The 19,668-nt window shown below is 42.0% G+C and overlaps 1 protein-coding gene across 1 annotated transcript in view; it reads left to right on the top strand.

The window, feature by feature from the left end:
• The window catches only part of SPAG17 (sperm associated antigen 17), a 98,879-nt gene extending 83,262 nt beyond the window's left edge, over positions 1-15,617 (top strand). Inside the window, exons 37-47 of the mRNA XM_057415889.1 lie at positions 1,854-1,899; positions 3,305-3,407; positions 3,847-3,900; positions 5,578-5,680; positions 6,270-6,366; positions 7,579-7,674; positions 9,576-9,727; positions 10,668-10,837; positions 13,211-13,271; positions 14,474-14,618; positions 15,428-15,617. Coding sequence (XP_057271872.1) covers positions 1,854-1,899; positions 3,305-3,407; positions 3,847-3,900; positions 5,578-5,680; positions 6,270-6,366; positions 7,579-7,674; positions 9,576-9,727; positions 10,668-10,837; positions 13,211-13,271; positions 14,474-14,618; positions 15,428-15,564 — 1,164 coding nt within the window. The 3' untranslated portion in view covers positions 15,565-15,617. The remainder of the gene's footprint in view (positions 1-1,853; positions 1,900-3,304; positions 3,408-3,846; positions 3,901-5,577; positions 5,681-6,269; positions 6,367-7,578; positions 7,675-9,575; positions 9,728-10,667; positions 10,838-13,210; positions 13,272-14,473; positions 14,619-15,427) is intronic.
• The last annotated feature ends 4,051 nt before the right edge of the window (positions 15,618-19,668 follow it).

Consider the following 19,668-nt stretch of genomic DNA (forward strand, 5'->3'; position numbering starts at 1 on the left):
CAAAATTACTGAAATGTGCATATTCCCCCACGTTAAGATGGGAATGTTTCCAGTCTGTTGTCATTGCAGCTGGGTATTTCAACCACAGCCACCTCCACGGTAAGAGCTTAAGCCCTGCTTTTGAGATAATCTGAAAACAATTTGAAAGAATATTGTTATTACTGCTGAGAAGCATTTCTATTTTGGGGTAAAGGTGCTCTGCTCATTTGCACAGATTACTAGAGCATGAAAAGAAAAGGAGGAGAATAAGTAATGGGAAAAGTAGCTAAATAGGGGAAGAGGGACTTGGAGTAGCAGTCAGGAAACAGTGAGGTTAGTGAGAGATGAGTGGTAAAAGAAACAGAAGTGGGTGGAATGAATTAGTATGGATGAGAGAAACACTGCTTACATCTTACGGAAAGAGTGATCAGTTTGCTTTCTTTCAGTTCTTTAAATAATTTGTTTCCTACAGCTTCCTTCAAATTTGGCAACTTTCATGCTGTGAATTCACATCCTAAATCTTTAGTAGTTAATAAGCATCATTTTCTTTTTTAGACTCAAATACTTTTATTTCCACTTAATCAAATAACCTGCATGTAGTGAATTCAGACATACTGAAATAAAAAATCTGGCACTTGAAAAATGCAATCTAGCCATGTTAGTTGAAATATTCACTTCCATTGACCTTTCAAATGTGAGTGTATTCTAGCAAACACATCTTACCCTTACAGTCTACCTTTTAAACCTTGTCTCAACATGAAAAAAATACTAGGAATGAAATCTTTCCACTTTTAAATGCTGTTAATTTCCTTTTCCTGGCTTTCTGGATAGATCTTAACTTTATTCTAGAATGTTATAATGCTATTTTAACTTTGTTCTAGAATCTGTCTCTGAACTTTTTAGCCAAGATAGCATTTTCATTTGCTGAAATTAAAGCCTATTTTTTGATTTTAAAAGCCTTGGTATTTATTTTTTTGCTCATTATTGTCAAATGACATACAAGTCTTAAAAAGAGAGTAGAGAAAAGAAGTATCTAGCAAAAGAACCTGGAAGGAGCTCACAAATCCTCTGGAAAGAGGAACGTAGAGAAGAGATGTGTCAGTAACTACATCTGCCTCTTTCTATTTGTTTTGATGAGATCCAAGTGCTGAATCTCACATGCTGCTTGGTTCCAATGAACTTATCTAGTGACTTAATTATTGTTGGTTGTCCTGGCTACCATAAGCACATTTCCAGGTACAGATTTCACACTGGACAACTCTTTTCTGAGCAGTAGAGTCTCATTGTGGACCTTCTTGTGACCTAGGAATCTGTGTCACACTCCTCACAAGTCTTGGTTTTTCCCTATCTCTGTTACAACCTAGACTGCCTGGTCATAGGATCTCTGGTTTTCAGGGATAGCATGAGAATAAAGGAAACAGCTTAGTTTAGAGTTGCTTACCCCTCAAAGACTTTACTGTAAGCCAACTACAAGATTGCTCCTCAGTAATGAAGCCTACAAATTGCTGGACACTTTTTCCATTTGACTTCCTGTTGTGACCATGAGTTTTAGATCTGGTTCAAATCCCTTGCAGACAGATTCAAGTTTGATTATGAACTGGTTTAGTTGATTTAATAAACAGCAACCATATAAAATACAAAGCCATCTGTGAAGTAGGTCATCAAGAAGGAAATTAATACCTCTTTAGACCAGGGAAATTGTACTTCATTTCCTTTTTTGCCAACTCATGTTTTCTAACACACTGAAATACCTCCAGTCTTGTAGTCACATTCTCAGGTAACAACACTTGTTTAGGATGGAAATCCTTTGAGCAGGATGCTGTTGTTGTGAAGTCTGTTTCTCAAATGGTCACAGTTATTCCATTTCATTGCAGTCCTTTCCTAACTGGGAGAAGTCAATTGAAAATCTCAGTGATAGAGGTAATAAAACTTGAATATCTTTCTAAATTGTAAAATATCATAGTAAGTTTTAAAGTACTGTAGTATTATTTTTAAAGGAGGAACATAAAGGTGAATTTGTCTGTGTGCTAGATAATTCTGTGTGATTTTCACAGGTGATTAAAACTTATTAGCATTAATGTTTCAGTACCTCTAAAAAACAATTCCTATGTTTAGGCATGTGTGTTTGGCATTTTGACTCATATTTCCAGAGCAAAAGTTATAGTATTCAATCCCATAGTGATGCCAGCCTTCAAAGGGTTATTTTTCTGTCCTTCCTGTGTTGTCAAGAATATTTATGCTTGTTAAAAAAGGCATCCTGTGCAAAGTAAATGAAAACTGCTGCAACAAATGCTTGCTCCCCAGTTTCCTGATTTAAATGGAGGTGCGATTTTAACATAACGTTATTAATGAAGATGATACTGGGAAAGAAAAATTCTTTAAAAGGTAAAAATAGAAGAAGCATAGAAATTAAAGTCTTCTGTGGTGAAAAAGCTGCCCAAATCCCCTGAAACGCTGAGATACATTGTCATAGTCAAATTGGATTGTATCATTCAAATACTTTAATCTCCTCAATTTTGCCACAGAAATTTGTTTTCAACCAAGGAAATTTCTTTAGGTTCAAAGCATCAAGTATACAACACATTTTGTAAAAGACGGTGTCAGAGGATAGGGAAGCTCCTTATTAAAGCCCCAGAACTGGTCACAGTCTTAAATAAGGAAAGACTGGCTTTTCTCCATTCTACATATTGAACTAGTAATTCCTTCCATAAGTGTTGATTATGGCTGCTTCAGAGATGTAATTAAGCACAACTTAAGTAAGCTGAGAGTAATAAATGTTCCTGAAAGCCCACATTACTTTCTTCAGTAAGAGATAGAGACATAAACGTTGCTCCCCTGGCAGAAAGTGACTGAATATCAGCAATTTTTCCTATTGACAGATGTTTGATTTGTGTCTTATGGTGATATTTCTTATGATAAGATATATCTTATTATATATGATTCTTATCACAGTATCACAGTATGCTAGAGATTGGAAGGGACCTCAAAAGATCATCTAGTCCAATCCCCCTGCCGGAGCAGGAACACCTAGATAGTGTTATGATATATGATTCTTATGATAAAGAGATTTCAGGAAATACAGGGGGTATGAACTTAATCTGCCTCTTGTGCTTGGTACATTGATTTGATTTCCTGTCTGTTAATGTTCAGAATTTGATTTTGAAGTTCTTTCTGCCCCTTCCCTCACGGTGGTACAGAATCTGTTAGGTTTTCATCAAGTGACAGAAAGATGCATTTAAAAATATATCCTTCTAAGGTTTTTATTCATAACACTTAGCAGTGATTAGCAGAACACACACATTCAATAATACTCTTCACCTTGCAGCTCACATAACTGAGCTGTATGAACAGGCAGTGGCTTCTCCTCGACAGAATCACACAGCGAAGACAATCACCACGCAAGGAGAGGACCAGCAGCAGAGGTGCAGGTAGGACAGACCAGTGAGAACTGATGCACATGTGAGTAACACGAGGATGGAACCAAGCACATGGGCAAGGCAATGTTCTTAACTGGCTGTCATTAAGGACTGGCACCTACATCTCTAGACATACCACAACATTACACTACCTTTTCCTATGATTATTTTGTCTCTCTGTGCCTCTTTATCTGAAAGATGCTTCAAAGTTTGTTGGAAAAAGATTTTGAAGGTTACTTTGAATAATATAATAAAAATTATATATGATATATATAGAGATAGATATGAGTGAACAATTTTGTACCAACTATCAAAGTCCAAGTCACCGGAGATGTTAACAAAACATACTCTCATAATTTTCCAGGCTTATCCTGTAAGTATGTTTGTGCTTAAAAAACATAATACTGGTTTTCTCATTTTCACTCCTTTATTCGCTTCCCTGATCAACCAGCCTGAAAGGACTAAGACCAGTGTCCAAGTGGCAGAGGAGAAAAGAAGAGCACAGGTAATAGCATTAATAGGACAGAAAGTTATTTATTTTATGAGCTAACTTAAGTCTGCCTTTGGCAAGACTGTTATTGATTTCACTGGGTGTTGGGTAATGGTCCACTAGCATTGCTGGCAAATAATGGGTGTTCTCTGTAACAGAAATACTGAATGGATGGATGAAGTCTCTCTTTTTTTTTTTCAAAACCTAGCAGTGTTACTGATAACTTACACTATCCAAACAGGGCTGAAGTCAGAAGCTCTGTGTTCTGTTTTCTGGTTCTGCCACCAGGATGGAAAATGATTTATGGGAACATTTTCAAATGCTGATACATTAAGTTAAGATTTGGGTATTGCACTGGGTAAGCCCAGCTGTTAAAATAGAATCCCAGGCACGTCTGTCACACGGGGGTGCTTCACAGCTTCTCAAGGGAAAACTCACAGCTCTCTTTTGTAGACTCTCTGTAGTTGAAAGATCCTCCAAGCACTTAAATCAGCTTTGTAGCCCTTTTGTGTATCAGGTTGGTCAGAAAGGGGCACAGAATTCCATGTGTGATTTCAGCAGGGCTGAGCAGAAGGGAAGGGTACATGTCCCTGGGCCTGGCAACACTCCCCCTCAAGCAGCCCAGGATTCTGCTTTTCATCTTTGCCACAAGGTTGAAGTAGAAATTATGGTACATGAATGAGGATTAACATAGAGAAAGTTACCAGTAATGCACATTAATTCACAACAAAATGAAAATCATCTTGACATCTATTTAGGTCATTTAGTCTTTCTTAAATTAAACACAACTTGAAATGGTGATGAACTAATGTGATCAGAAACTTGCTTTTTCATACTTTTGCGAAAGGTTGAATAACAATTGAAAATGTTCCCTTTCATACTACTTCTTAATTACTTTCTGACTTGCATGAGATAAAAAACTCTTATAATTTCAGATTTATATTCTGATACAGTATTTTACACTGATTTGCATACTATTTAAAGAACTGCTTTAAGTGTGTCTGTCTGAGTCGGCACCTAAGAACACCATGTGCAATTCTGGCTCTAAAGCCAGTGTCAAAACTTTCAATATCATTAAGGGTGATGATTTCATAGCTGATGTTAGACCTTGCAAGTCAGTGTAACTATAGCATTGTAAAACTGGACTAAATCAAGCTGAAACCATAACTGGTCTTTACTCTGGTGAATCTTATCTTCAGAAGTTTGAACAGCTTTTTCTGTATCCAGAGACATCAAAGTTTTTTGTGATAAAATAAAGAAACCAGATTAATTTAGTGTTACGTGTTTTAGCAATGCATCTGAAATACCAATTCTCATGTAAATGGTTGGTGGAAGGTTGGAAAAAATGCTATTGTCAGTCTCAGATGTGTTCCACAAGACTTAGACAACTAGAGCATGTTTCGAGGAGGAGCTCTCCTTAACAGCCAACCACTGTCCATATGCATTTTGGTCAGCTCCTCCATAAATCATCTCCACCACAGCTGAGGAGGTCAATGTCTGGGCATGACAGACCAGCCTGTTGTGTGATCTATCACTGAGATAATTGCAAATAAAAAGAATATAATTTGATATTGCTTGCCTTTACCAGCTCCATTCCTCAGTGTTCTCAATGTAACACTGAAAATCGGTGTGAACTCAGTTCTAACGCGTTTTTCTTTCTTTTCCTTACCAAAAATGCTACAACTTGCTTAGGAAAGAACTTGAGGAAGAAAAGAAGTCCTTGATGGCAATAAGATACAAAATAATTCCTCCGTATTTTGAATCAGAATTTAGCAAGGAGTTTTTCCTAGCAAAGGTAATGTAGCTGAAAAGTGGGGGAGTTTGTGCTAGGCCAGGTAGTTAGTGCCCTGCTCCCACAAAAATAGTTTTGGGTTTGTATCTCAGCCTCAATTTATCTCAAGAAACCATTACAGAGAGAACAGTTGTGGCAGAATTAATGGTGAGAATTATATGCCGTTGTCCAAGGGAACGTATCTTGGAGATGCTGTATGTTTATTGAGTACAAACTCTGTAGATTCCTTACATGCACTCTGGGAAGAGTCCGATTTGGAGCAAAAGCTGAACCTCATGTCTTTTCACTTACCCGTCTTAAACCTCTTGCTCATAACTAGAAAGGGAATTAATAAGACTCACCCTCCTGGGTTAAAAGCGGCCTTGGGAACTTTCCTAGTGTAGTCTCACTTGATAACTGCTGTAAGTGCATAAAGCATACTCACAAATGTACTTTGGAATCTGAGGTTTACTTATGTCTATCTTTTTTATAGTCACCACTTTGGTTCTGCTTATTTGTTTCATTTGCACCCATTGGTTTGGTTTTGTTTTTTTTTTTTTTCCCCTGAGTGTTTAGTTGGGAGATCTAAACCCTCTTTCTTACTTTCCTCTAGTTTCCTGATGTGGAAGCACTGTCTAGGAAACTTCCTCCGGTTCAAAAACAGGAAAATGGCAATTTCCCTGTGGAGACAGTTGAGAAACCCAGTACAGGTAATCTGCTGTCTGGCAACATCTCAGTGTCTTCTTCATTGTTTTGTCCATTGTCTCACTGACCCTATGGATTCCCAGTCATTTTGACACATAACTACTTGAACCACAATGGCTGTATCTATTCTGATACATGAAACTTATCCAGCAGCACTCCCTGACATTGAGATCCACCAGTACCGAGTGAGCTGCCTAAATTCAGTCTCCCAGATCAAGGTGGGCTTTTCCCTGACCAAAACTTATGTAACCCATGTTTTTGGGGAGATCGCTAAGTTCCACGGTCAACATCATACCAGTGTTCTGACAAGTTAAAAGTATAGATTAGCATATTCTAGTAACTGGGAATGTTCCTCATTAATCCACTAATATAAATGTGGTCTATGAAACTTTTACATTTAATGTGTTGAAGCCTTTGCCAACAACACTGAGGTGGAAGCACCATAGGTTTAAGATGCAAAGCTGAGGGCCTGTGCTATGAATGAGTGGTGGATGGATGCAAAGTGCTCAAGAAAAACTTCAGTGGAATAAACAATAATTCTTGATGAGCAAGAACTGAGGAGTTTAGAAAAGCACTAGTCTGACTGTAGGGAAAAAAAAGAAAGGAAGATGGAATTCTGAAACTCAGTGGTAAAAGGGGCAGCTTGGGGACTGGGGCAAAAGTGATGTGGAATAGGAAACATGCAGGATAAAGTTAGTTTGGATGATACAGGAAGAAATCAGTGACTGGATGGTGGGAAGCAGTGAAAGAGTGAACCATCATCTTAGGTTTGAGCTTTACAGCATTGAGAGGAACACTTCAGTTCTGTTTGAAAAGTAGCCCTGAAAAATGACTGAAATCACATAGCGACATTAAAACTCATACACAGCAAAGAGTCCTATCAGGAAGCAGTCCTCCACAGGGCCTTCTCAGCCCCCCACTAATTCCCATATTTCCTCATTTTGAATCACCGTATTGCAATCGCCAGCAGACGTGTGTTAAATTGCCCATTAGCCCTTTAAGGTTTATTGCTCGGTTAGAAAGAGAACAAGAAATGACTAATCACAAGATATGTATTTTTGATCCCCATTGCCCAGTGAAGCAGTGTGTCACATGCAGACAGCTTTCAAAGGTTGTCTAAAGTGCCAAAGACTTTGTGAATTGTTTTTCGTATGTTTATGAAAATGGTGAGTATAAAAAACACTTTTCTTAGTATTCCATTATTTTCCCTTTGGCAGCTGAATGTCTCAGTACCATGAGTGATCGCTCATCTTCGCCTGACCACCTGCTGCAGGCTCATTCCAAAGAAAATAAAGGTTCCAGCAGCACAACAGGTAAAGCCGACTTCCAGAATGTAGTTTGGAGCAGGCTAATACCTATCTTCTTATAACTTTTGACAAAATATTTACAATAGAAACTTAAATTTACCTACCTCTATTCAGCATCCTGAATACATCTAAATGCAAGACTGGCAGAAGAGGCGTGTAAAACTAATGGCAGAGATTTTCTCCTTCACCCTAGGACACTGCTGTAACAACATGGGGGTGACGGATAGAACTGCAGACAAATCCAAGAAGTAATTTCTCTCCTAAAACAAAAATTGCACAAGCTGAATTTTCCTGCTCATGAAGATCTGTAACAGAACACTCCAGAACAGAGTTTGCTGTGATTAAATGGTCTTTGCCATTGAAACATCCCAGTTCAGTTTTGCTTTCGTTGCTATGTTTATTGTTGTTCCCTCTATTTATGCATCTGCGTGTGGTGGCAGCTTTGGATGATCAGCACTGGAGAGATACTAGTTTGCTTTAATTGTTCCCAACCTTTGGTGCTCACATAATGCCAAACACCAGCTGAACTTTGGCAGTGCATGCTTGCAAAATCTGTCTTTGCATCTCATAGTTGGTTTCCCTTCACCCTTTCCTTACACTCGTTCTGGTACACTTTCTTAGGAGTGGGAATGTTTGCCCACTACTGCCAACAAGCTGTTGCCTTCAAACCTCCCAAATTACCTCTGTTATTTATGCATAATCCACAGACCTTGGGGCGTATGTACTCACCTGTACTTCCAGAGCCAGAGGGTAAGTGATGAAAGGAGCAGCACCTTGGGAGGGACAAGAAAGCAAGAAGAGAGGGTGTGAGTGTAGAGAGAGATGCCAAAACTACACTAACTTCTAATGTCAATGCATAAATGTTGCTCACCTTTAGGCAAAACAAGAAATGCTGATGTTTTTTTCCCTAATGTCCATGCTTAGGTTTTTTTTGTTGTATGCTGTGGGCCATTAGCTGTGTAGATGGGAAGCCCTTCTCAACCACCTGCAGTTCTGTTGTCTGGAAATTAGAGGGGAATCTAGAGAAGATGCTATTCTCAAGTAACACTTCTGCTTCCTCGAAATGGCTAACTGACCGGACTTGGCATTCCAGCTAGACAGATCCTTGCAGTCCAAACAGAAAAACAATCCTCTTCCATGCAAAATATTCAGCTGTTCATCTCCTGAGAAGGCAGCCACCATAATTGTCATGTGTTTTCTCTCCAGAGGTTATCAGACTTTACCATAAACTACATGAGTCTTAGGCTGTCAAGCAAAAAAAGCTGTATTTAGATCTAAGTTGCTCTGGTCATCCCTATGCTCATACTCTCCATTATGGAGGAGAGCACAGTTCAAAGATTAAAAGACAGCAAAGATCATCTTAACCCCAGAGTCAGACACATACAAGTCATACATCTGAATGAACTGTTGCATTCAAGACAATAAATCCTGCTCAGAGACAGTGCTTCCTACCTGATTATGCTGATGAAGCTGTACTGCTTTGGGACCTGGACTGGAATTTGTTGTTATATGAACAGACAGATCTGACTTGAGCAGCCTGTTTCTGTACAGCTGATGGCAGAGGCAGCATTGCCTCTGGAATAGCAATGGCTTTGATGTTAATTTTTGTGCTTAAAGTTTTGTACTGACACTTCTGTTTTTAATCATTTCCACAGGTGTTTGTATCTTCATTGCAAATTTCCACTGATTAGTTCTAATAAATACAGTACAACTTGGCTTACTATTACATTAATTACATACTACTATTTGTAGATTTCTTGACCGCTGAAATGAGACCAGTTCTTCTGTCCTTGTGCTGATCAGATGCTTTCATAGAAAATAAAGCTCTTATCTAAAGAAGACTTTCAGGATTATGCTTAATATGATGCTTAGTTTTTTTTGTGCTTTTGGAAATCTTCCTTGTCCAGGCCTAAACCAGGCTGCAAGATCGCAAGAGACACCTTTACAACATAAAGTTCAGAGTCTGCTGGTGAATGTTGCAGGACAGCCAAGAACAGAGAAAGTTAAATTACCGTTATCCCTTCAGGGGAGAAAACCAAACTCCATACCAAATAAAAAGGTAAAATAACATTTTTTTGTTAATATTAATATCCTCTCAGTCATCTCTTTTGCATAAAATCTTTACTCTGGGGCAATACTGGAAGGTATTTTGGATTTATTTACTTGTATCAGAAAAACCATGGCCAGCAGCACTGGGGAGGCTGCACCTCGAATCCTGTGTTTGGTTCTGGGCCCCTCACTACAAGAGACATTGAGGTGCTGGAGCAGGTCCAGAGGAGTGCTCCAGACCCTTCACCTGTGTTGCCCAAGTGTGATGAGGAACAGCTGAGGGACCTGGGGGGTTTAGGCTGGAGAAGAGGAGGCTCAGGAGGGACCTTATCAGTGGGTGTTGGTCTCTTCTTCCAAGGAACAAGCGGTAGAACAAGAGGAAACGGCCTCAGACTGCACCAGGGGAGGTTTAGACTGGAGATAAGAAACAATTCTTCCCCAAAAAGCTTGGCAAGCACTGAAATAGGCTGCCCAGGGCAGTGGTGGAATCACCATCCCTGGAAGTTCTCACAAGCCATTTAGATGTTGCGCTTAAGGACATAGTTCAGTGAGACTTGGCAGTGCAAGGGTAGTGGTTGGACTCAGTCATCTTAAAGGTCCTAAATGATTCTATGCTATACGTAAGTTTACTGGCAATTCTAAAAGTACCTTTCCTCTCAGCTGTTAGGCCAAACTTTGCACCAGGCATCCACATGAAAACTCCAGAAGAGCAGAACTTCTCCCATTTCCCCTGAGACATCTCAATGGCTTAATAGTCTGAAAACTCAAACCAGTATAAGTTTGCAGACAATACTCAAAGTGCCTCTTCAGTTCTTACTCAAATTAGAATGTCTTTTTGTAGTTCTTCAGGATGAGTGACCAGAGGTCAAATGTAGGCTAAGTAACTCCAAACTTACCTTGATGGCCATCAACTTTCTCTGTTATCTAACATTTTAATTCTGTTTGCAAAGATAGAAGATCCTGTCGCGGGAAAGGTCAACACGTCTTCTCTTGCAACAGCAGGACAGCAGCTTAGTGGTTTCCACCTCATTCCACCCAGCGTGACATTTGGGGTACTAAAGGAAGGCTGCACCTATGCCGCCACAGCGATCCTGAAGAACGTTGGTGTGAACTTCTCAAGGTTAGTTTGATTTTTTTAGTACCTTGGGTTTTAACTGTCCAAATATGCATTGCTTGTTGTCAACCTTCTGATCTGATTAATGTGAGATAACAAATGCTATTCTTATATTTGGAATCATTTAATAATGACTAACTGGGTAGAAGAAATAATGTTAGAAATACTTCAGCAGTAGTTGCATATGAATGTTATTAGGAAGATGGAAAGCAGTAAGGGCCAGCAGGCCCTGGATGCATAGTCCTGGCCCATACAGATGATTTACTCATTCTCACTGAAGTTCTCAGGTTCTGGGACCAAAGTTTTTCACGGAAACCAGTGTTAACATTTGGCTTTGGGAAATGGTGCTGGATGCTGCAAGTCAGTTGAAATGAGCAGAGCTGTATTCAGGCAGACACAGGTCTTTTTAGCTGCATTGAGAAACAGCTCCAGTGATGGCAGAATACATGGCAAATAAAGCATTGATTTGTGCACACGCTTCCCTTATTCAGTGCATGGCTCAAACCAGCACTGTACTTGTGTTCCAGCGGGGTGGGGAGAAGTGAGTCCATTTCTAGGCCTGCAGTCCAGCAGATTGTCTCTTGCTTTGCATGACAAATCACAGGAAATGATCCTATTTACCCAGCTGCAGCTTAAAGAATATATAAATACAGTAAGAAAATACTTATGATTGCTCTTCTGTTCTAGAATTCCCCTTTGGAGTCACACTGCACACATGTTCATTCCATTACTCTTGCACCAGCACAACTCCAGTGGTTTTACTTTAGGCTTATGAGCCCTGTCCTCCCCCATGACAAGAAAAGAGGGCAAAATCTTTTTCTCACCCTCAGTTTGCTCAACTGGACTTGCCTTAGCTGTGCTATGTGTATCTTGCTTTTTAGCTGAAAGGAGAGCCTGCAACAACAGGTTTCTTATGTCCTTACAGCTTCTGGGCTTCCACCTAAGCTCTGTCACTTCAAAAGAGCCACATTTGAATTGTTATAATCCCACCAGCTGGTTTCAGGAATTTCAGTACTTGGTGGGAGGCTTTCATTTCAGATGGCTCAAAAGTCCCAAAGCCAAAACCAAGCTTTTTAAATTGCTGTGTTCCACGACAGCTGTGCCCACCAAAGTTCTCTGTTGTCAGCCTCTCATGCCTCCCTACCCTCAGTTACCTCCTGCAGGTTGAGAGAGTCTGATTTTATTTAGCAGCTAACTAAAAGCTGCTATTCAGGCCAAACTCACCCATTTGTCTATTTTCTGAGACCAGTCCAGGTCACTCAGAAGCTGGTTCCGTTTAGCACGGGTGATAAATAGTCTTTGCTTTTTTCCTGCAACATTAGCATTGGTTAAGGACAGCAGTAAGGAGAGTCAAGGAAAATACCACCATGATTCTGGTAAGTCCAGCCTAGCTTTTAAGCTTTTTAGTTGATGCTTTGACAGGAAAGCTGAACTGCAAGCTCCTGAATGGCAATTCTGCCCTATGTGTGCCTCGTGCTGCAGCCAGAGCTTTTCAATGACAGGGACAGTAGCTAACTATTGCTTTCCACATTGTTCATATAATAGTCTAAACTTGGGACATCCTGATGAAAATTAGTCCAGCTTCTCATAACAGTCCAGGCTCCAGAGAAAGAACAGGAATTCTGGCAGCCAGTTTAGAAGTCTGACAGAGCCTTCCATAAGATGGAGCCATATACTAGCAATGGCTCTTCTACTGCCTTTCCTTTAACAGCCTCTGGTGCAAGCACAGGCTGGTAACTGTTCTTCGGGTAGAGATGAAAACCAGAGGATAAAGTCCAGAGCCTTACAAAAGTAGAGGTCATATCTGCTATAGTGACCTTCAGAGACCTTGACAGTGGAAGTTGTGTGCACAAAAGGGCTGCAGAGATGTGAAACCATCAGTGAGAAATGAAGAAGTGAAACCACTGCCTTAGTGGGTACTGTGAAATTATTTACACACAATTTACACTGGTATCTGTCTGCAATAGAATCATATAAAAGGGCATTAAATAAAGATCGTGTAGGACTTCTGGGTGTGCAACACGCAGATGTTTGCCAAGGAGATGTAATGTGCATTTCAGCTTCCCTTGTGTATGCAGGCTGAGCACGCTGACGTTTCACATGCTGCTGTAAGGTCCAGTCAGTGTAAAGAGGTCTCTGGAGTCTGACTTTAGCCCATTCATCTGTTCCTTTGGGTGCTTCTGTTAGAAACCTGAGTCCTGAGGAGAGGCCCAGGAATACTGCTGCAGCCCAAGTTGTACACTGTGACAGGAAGGATGAGCTAACACATTCTGCTGTTGGCTGCACAAGCAGAGGAAGAGCAGGCTGGCTTCTTTCCAGCAATGCCTCCTACCTGCCTGAAACAGCTGCTCCAAACTGATTCTCTTCTCTCTCTGACAGGTTTCGGGTGAAGCAGCCACCTCCACACACGGGACTGAGAGTGATGTACACACCAGGACCTGTAGGTTACACAAACAATCCTTGGCTTTTTATTACCCTCGGGCCATCTTGGGTTCCTCTCCCACCAGCTGACTGGGAATAAAGCTGGCAAGGAACACATGATTTGTTTAAAGTGATGCTGCCTTCCACTGTCTCTCTCCTGCCTTCAACCAAGCATTCCATGCACTCCCAGTCTCAGCCTGTGCCAGAATGCGAAGGGGTAAACATGTAAAGTTCAGTGGAAAGCAGCAGGTGAAACACTGAGATTCAAGAGAGCTTTTCTAGAAGTAAATGGGATACGCTACTACTGCCTGAGTTTTCCCATCATTCAGAACAAACATCTGCTCTGTCCTACACCTAGACTTCATCTCCTGTCCCAATAGCTTTAAGAACTAAACTCTTCCCTCAACTATTTCTTCTGTTTGCAACTATTCTCCACCTCAAGTCTTACCTAGCAAAGCACCAGAGCATTCTAAATTGTCACATTTCTGCTTTTGTTCAGTCTCTCTCTTCACCTGTGTGTGGATAAATACTGTGCTGCTCAGTATCCCCACAGCATCCAGGTCATACCAGACAATGATGTTCTTGACAATGCCTTTACAGGCATGGAATCAAGAAACAATGACTTGTGTAAGAACATAGTGCCAGAAGGCACGTGAAACCTCCTAGTCCAGAGCCCTAGCCACAAATCAGTACTTCAAATCATAGCATGGTTTGGGTTGAAAGAAACATTAGAGCTCATCCAGTTCCAACCCCCTGCCAAGGGCAGAGACACCTTCCACTAGAGCAGGTTGCTCCAAGCCCTGTCCAACCTGGCCTCGAACACTGCCAGGGATGGGGCAGCCACAGCTTCTTGGGGCACCCTGTGGCAGTGCCTCAGCACCCTCCCAGTAAAAAGAAATTCTTCTTTATATCCAACCTAAATCTCACCCTCCTTTAGTTTATAACCATTCCTATTGCAGCAGGCCCCCTCTTCTTGATTCTCAGCTGCCCCAATTCCCTTTTCCCTTCTGCAACCTAAAAAGGAAGTTTAAGGGAAAAAAATACAAACCCCTGGCAGTTTTCTCTCAAGCTGCCATGTTTTGTGCTGACCTTTCTAGTGAAACAGATACTGGGTGACTGGCAATCACAAACCCGTGTGCTGGGCACTAAGTCTTTAATGTCATCAGAAACAAGTATATGAAACATGCACCTTACCTGTGAGTAACCCTCTGTCTCTGCTAGGTGGCTGCAGGCTTGCAGGTTGAACTGGAGATTGAGATTTTTGCCATGGTAACTGGAGGGGAAGATACTGGTGGCCTTGAAGAAATTGCCCACGATATTGAAATACTAACAGAAACAGAGACTCTTCTTCTGCCCGTGAGAGCAAATATCCTTTGTTGTCTTACTTCGCACACAAACACCATCTAGCACCAACCCTGGGGACCCTTTACCTGTCAGGAGCCTTAAGCATCATTCCCAGTGCAGGCTGCTGAGGTAGCAAGAAGCTTTACTGTCCTTTCAGAAACACAAAAATGGGCGTTCTCAAAAGCACAACAAATGAACAGGTTAAGATTCTGACACCAAAAGCGGCTTACATCACAGATACAAGGTTTTGGGAAGTGGGGAAGGAAGAACAGTAAGCTCAGAAAGATGTGGCTTTTTAAAAAGAAAGGGAAATAATAGGAAATCTTTCCCATCATCCCTGACTGAAACTCCACCCCCAGGGAAGAGCCACCCTTACCAAAGGAGAGAGAACTTCAGGGTCCTCTGAGACTGACCAGAGAAACACCACCGAGTCTTTAATATGCTGTGGAAGTGACATTGAAACCCCCAGATTTACTTCATAGTGACCCCAGGAAGTCCGTCATGCCTGTTATTGTGGAACTGAGCTAGACATGACTGGTGGCATACCAGCAAAAGCAGCTCCTGCCCTGTTCCCACTTACCCAGTCCTCGGACACACAGTTGCAGACAAGCTGTGTGGATGTGGCACTTAAGGACATAAGTTAGTGGGACTTGGCAGTGTGAGGGTAGTGGTTGGACCTTCTCCAGCATTTTGCCTGGTCTTTAATCTTTGAGCTGAAGGCAGTAGTGGAGATTCAAGTTGTTTCACAGCCTTATTTCCAGAGTTCATTACAGCCTCCACATGTACTATGTCAGTCAGAGAAATGGTTTGATCCTTAACATGTTATTCCACCTGTGCTGACCAGTGACACTTACGAGTGTCGCCCACAAGGATACCCCCAGGGTGGGATGGCAGCAAAAGTCCGGGCACTGCCTGCAAGCCCCAAGCCACAGCTTCGGATTACACTACCCTGGAAGCTTTCTAGTTAACAGAAGTACTGGATGCAGCGGTACCAGTCACAAATAAAATTACAGCTGTTTTACCTCCTCTTGGCTTCTGTCATCAAACCACCTCACACAACTGCCATCACACACACATGATGACTTGAGACAAGGAAAGGAAAGGAAGCACTGGATGACATTAACCAAAGGACGAGTGCAAGAGGTTTACAGATTACTGCAGGTGCTCAGCTCAGTGGAGGCACTCGCAGCAGAGCCTCCCCAAGCCTGTCCCAAACCCTTCACTTGGCTGTCTCCACATTAAAGGAGTCACTGAGCCTCCTGGCAGCCAGTTGAGCTCTAATAAATCAGCCTCTCTTTATTGCTTTTCATGCAAACCAAGTCCTACTGTTGACCCTTTGACATTGACAGCAAGTCCAATAGGAGAAAGGAGTCTTGCAGATACAGAGGGCAACCTTAAGTAAGAAGTTCAAGCACACACAACCCTCTGCACACATGGTTTCATGCAACGCATTTCTGTAGCCTTGGAGTCAGAGTAGATGGAGAACAGGTAGTCATAAACGGCAAGTCTGTGGATGTTTCTTCTCGGCTCAAAAGTCCCCATTTGCCTCATATGTTTAACACTGACATCCTCTTTTAACTTCAGCATCTGTCAGGCTGCTGATTTATCCAACAAGTCAGTAAGGAAATCGCAGCTGTAGCTCACTTCCTCCAGAGTAAAAGCAACCATATCAGTCAGTTCTCAACAGAAACCACAGAGACATGCATCTCTGACTGCTGCATCTGCTCTAGGACTGCCCAGAGTACAGCAAACAGCTCCTTCCCATTTAAATATCCTCTTACCTTTTCCGGTGTGGAATTTTACCTCCGGATTAACATGCGGTTATAGTCTAGAACAGCAAATGTAGGGCCTCATCATAGCTGCCATTGCCATGGCCCAATCTCCCTTCTGTTCTGACAGTCTTTTTGCGACTTGATAGCTACTCTATGCTACCCAAGTAACTGTACCAAATGCCTCCTGGAACACTCCTCTCCACAAAATCCCCTGGACTCAAAACCATATCCATCTCAAACGTGTCAAGGGACTCCGGACTGGATGGTTTAGTCTCACAAAACATGAAACCATGACACTCCAAACGTAAGTCTTGGTTAAACAGTCATGTTCAACCATCCACAACAGAAAGAGTTTAGTCATTGCAGAGGCACAGTGACAACTTCTTAAGTTGGTATCACCTCTTCCAGGTGGCTGTCAGCAGAGCCAGTGATTCTCTCCACTGAGATCTAGAAACTTCCCTGCAATGTTTGACTTGTTGACAAATTTACCACACCTCCTAGTAGAGACCAACAAGCAAAACTCCCTGAAGCATCATCTGACCCAACTTAATCATACCTCATTTATGTTTTCTTAGGTATTTATAACAGTTCATAAAGATTCTCTTTATATACTCAAAATCAAATACTGCACAGGAAGCTGCCCACAAAAGCCTTCAGCATTCCCAAGTAGACTGCAAATCCTGAACTCAACAGGCATGGTATTTATCCCACTCAATTTGTGAAAGAAAAAGCAAACCCTTAATCTAGTTGAAGCCCATGTGAGAACCCTTTCTCACGTTGTTCCCTTCCAACAGCAGAGAGGCCAGTTCTACTGAAGCCAGGCTGTAGCCATCATGGTACTCGCACACCACTTGTGCATAATCTTATGGAAACATCTTAACGTCGACTTGTTCATTTATTTAATCAGATTAACATAGGTGGTTGGAAAGGACCTTAAGATCATCCAGGTCCAACCCCCTGCCATGGGCAGGGATGCCTCACAGTAGACCAGGTTGCTTAAGGCCCTGCCCAACCTGGCCTTGAACACTGCCAGGGATGGAGGACAGGCTTAACTTTCTGGGTGTTCACTTACTTTTAGTTAGCTGCAGCCACCAGATGCAGATTATGAGTACACAAAGTGACACTTGCTGTGTCTGGGACTGACAGGGATTATTCTTGTCATAGCTCATTTATTCTCAGCTCTGATAGTTTTCAGATGCTTTCTGCACATCTCTTTGTAGTGGAAGACTGAGCCACTTAGAGATGGCCTTTCCTCCCTCCTTTGTTCCCACTGACACAGTAGTGACTAAAAGAAACATCTCAGTCTCTTTGTGAGACACTGTATTTGTATATCCAAGTTCAGTTCTGCTTTCTATTCGTTTCCAATGAGGTGCTTTCCTGTGCTTTTCCCAGCATGTGACATGAGATGGGGAATTTTCCTTACAGTGACCAAGAACCCCATGATCAGGGATTAAATAATAGCTTTCAGTGTGAAATATGAATGCCAGTTTTGGACTCTGCCATCCACGCTGGTGAGACACAAATTCTAATTCAGGTTTGTAAATCCAGGGGCCTGCACCTAAGAAAAGGCAAGCTGAGGTACCCAAGGATATCAGGATTCTAGAATACCAGTGGACTGCTGGCACAGGACAGACCTCTTGCATTTAAAGCATGTGCTGAGCTCCCACAGCAGCTGAGCGAGTCCTTTACTGGTGTTTTGCACTGCTTCACCAGACATAGGCTATTTGTCTATCAGCCCTTTGAGTCAGATTTGACCTATAAACCAAGGCTGAAAGCCAGCTCAGGAATGTGCTAAACCAGATATATACCCAGCTGGCTCTGCTGATTTCTGCCCTGATGTTTTTCAGGTTTCTACAGGCTGCCAGGAGTGCATTCTGGGCACTGAGGCCACTGCTGCTGGGGCAGACTGGTCACAAGCTCAATGGGGAAGCCTGTGTTAGCACCAGTGGAGAGAGGACAACTAACGTCTACCACCTCAAAGACTTTTTCTTCCAAGGATTCTGCCCAAATCCCAGTAACAGCACAAAGGTGAAGAAATTCCACCTCAGGTCAGAGGAGACGCCCGTCATCATCATGAGATGACTCTGCATCCCAAGTGTCTCTTCTATACCACCATCTACATTCTTGTCATTGGTTCCTCAGTTTGCGTGCACTTCTGGCCATCTTTTTCCTCCCAGAGGATCATCCCACAGCAGCTCTTTACATAGGTTCTGTAACATTTATAGCCCTGACATGAAGGTAAACAGAGCACATCACACAGAAGCATAGAGTCAGCCTTTTGGTACCTGGTTTGGTATCTCTTTCCTCAGTCACCACTGCTGAAATGTCCCCTGCTGAAGCCACCCCTCCATCTGTAACCCTTTTGTTTCCTAGTGGACTAGCACATTTCAGCAGCAGCTGAAGATGTCAACTGAAGTTACCAACACAATTCATCATCCTACAGAGTCTCCTCTCCCTCCCACTGCCGAGGGTCTCCTTTGGGAGAAACACATAGAACAGAATACAGTGGAATAGAACAGAATAGGTCAGGATGGAGACATGTCTGAATGGAACTGTTTTATGACAAGTTTCATCCATATCTGGACAAATACAAAATCTTAGAGGCATCCAGAAACGTGTCAGAGAGCTGTATGGAGACTGCTATTCCCATAAAGACTGTGGGACCCATATCCTGGTGCTGCTGCAAGTTACCCAGGCTCTGAAGTAGCAAGTGAACCATCAGCCCCCTGACACAGTTATTTACTAACAACAGTTATTCTAATAGGCATGGTTATTACACCTGAGGTGCTGCCAAGAGACCGACCAAGTGAACTGTTTGCCTTGTGTGTAATTGCTACTAACAGAAAACCAAAGTCAAAGACAGGAACAACTGGGATGCGATTAGAAGTCCACATAAAGCTCAAGTTAGAAAGAGGTCCTGCTCTGAGTGCCCAACTCAGACACACAAGTCCAAAAGTCAGAAAACTACTCAGCCCCTACGATATCCACCAAACCAGTGATTACTGGGTAAAAAAAGACAGCATGTACTACAGACTAGTAACTTACAGGCAGCAGCAGAGCCTTGCTCACTCTATCCTGCCCCACCACCCCTGCTGTGAAAATAAATCCTTTTATCTGATACAGGACAGGTACAACACTGCAACAATTCACTGCAATTTCTGACAACTGGAGCAAGTACGATGCAAACAACCCAGGCTTCTCATACTCAGCCTGCCAACTGTAAGGAATACCACAAGCCTGGATGGCAACCCTTTCATTTGCTCCCACAGATTTTATTCTGCCAGAATAAAAAAACCCAAA

The sequence above is a fragment of the Pezoporus wallicus genome, unplaced genomic scaffold (genome assembly GCF_028554395.1).
Source record: "Pezoporus wallicus isolate ANWC-B61680 ecotype Strahan unplaced genomic scaffold, APGP_CSIRO_Pwel_v1 contig_6814, whole genome shotgun sequence".
Lineage (NCBI taxonomy): Eukaryota > Metazoa > Chordata > Aves > Psittaciformes > Psittacidae > Pezoporus > Pezoporus wallicus.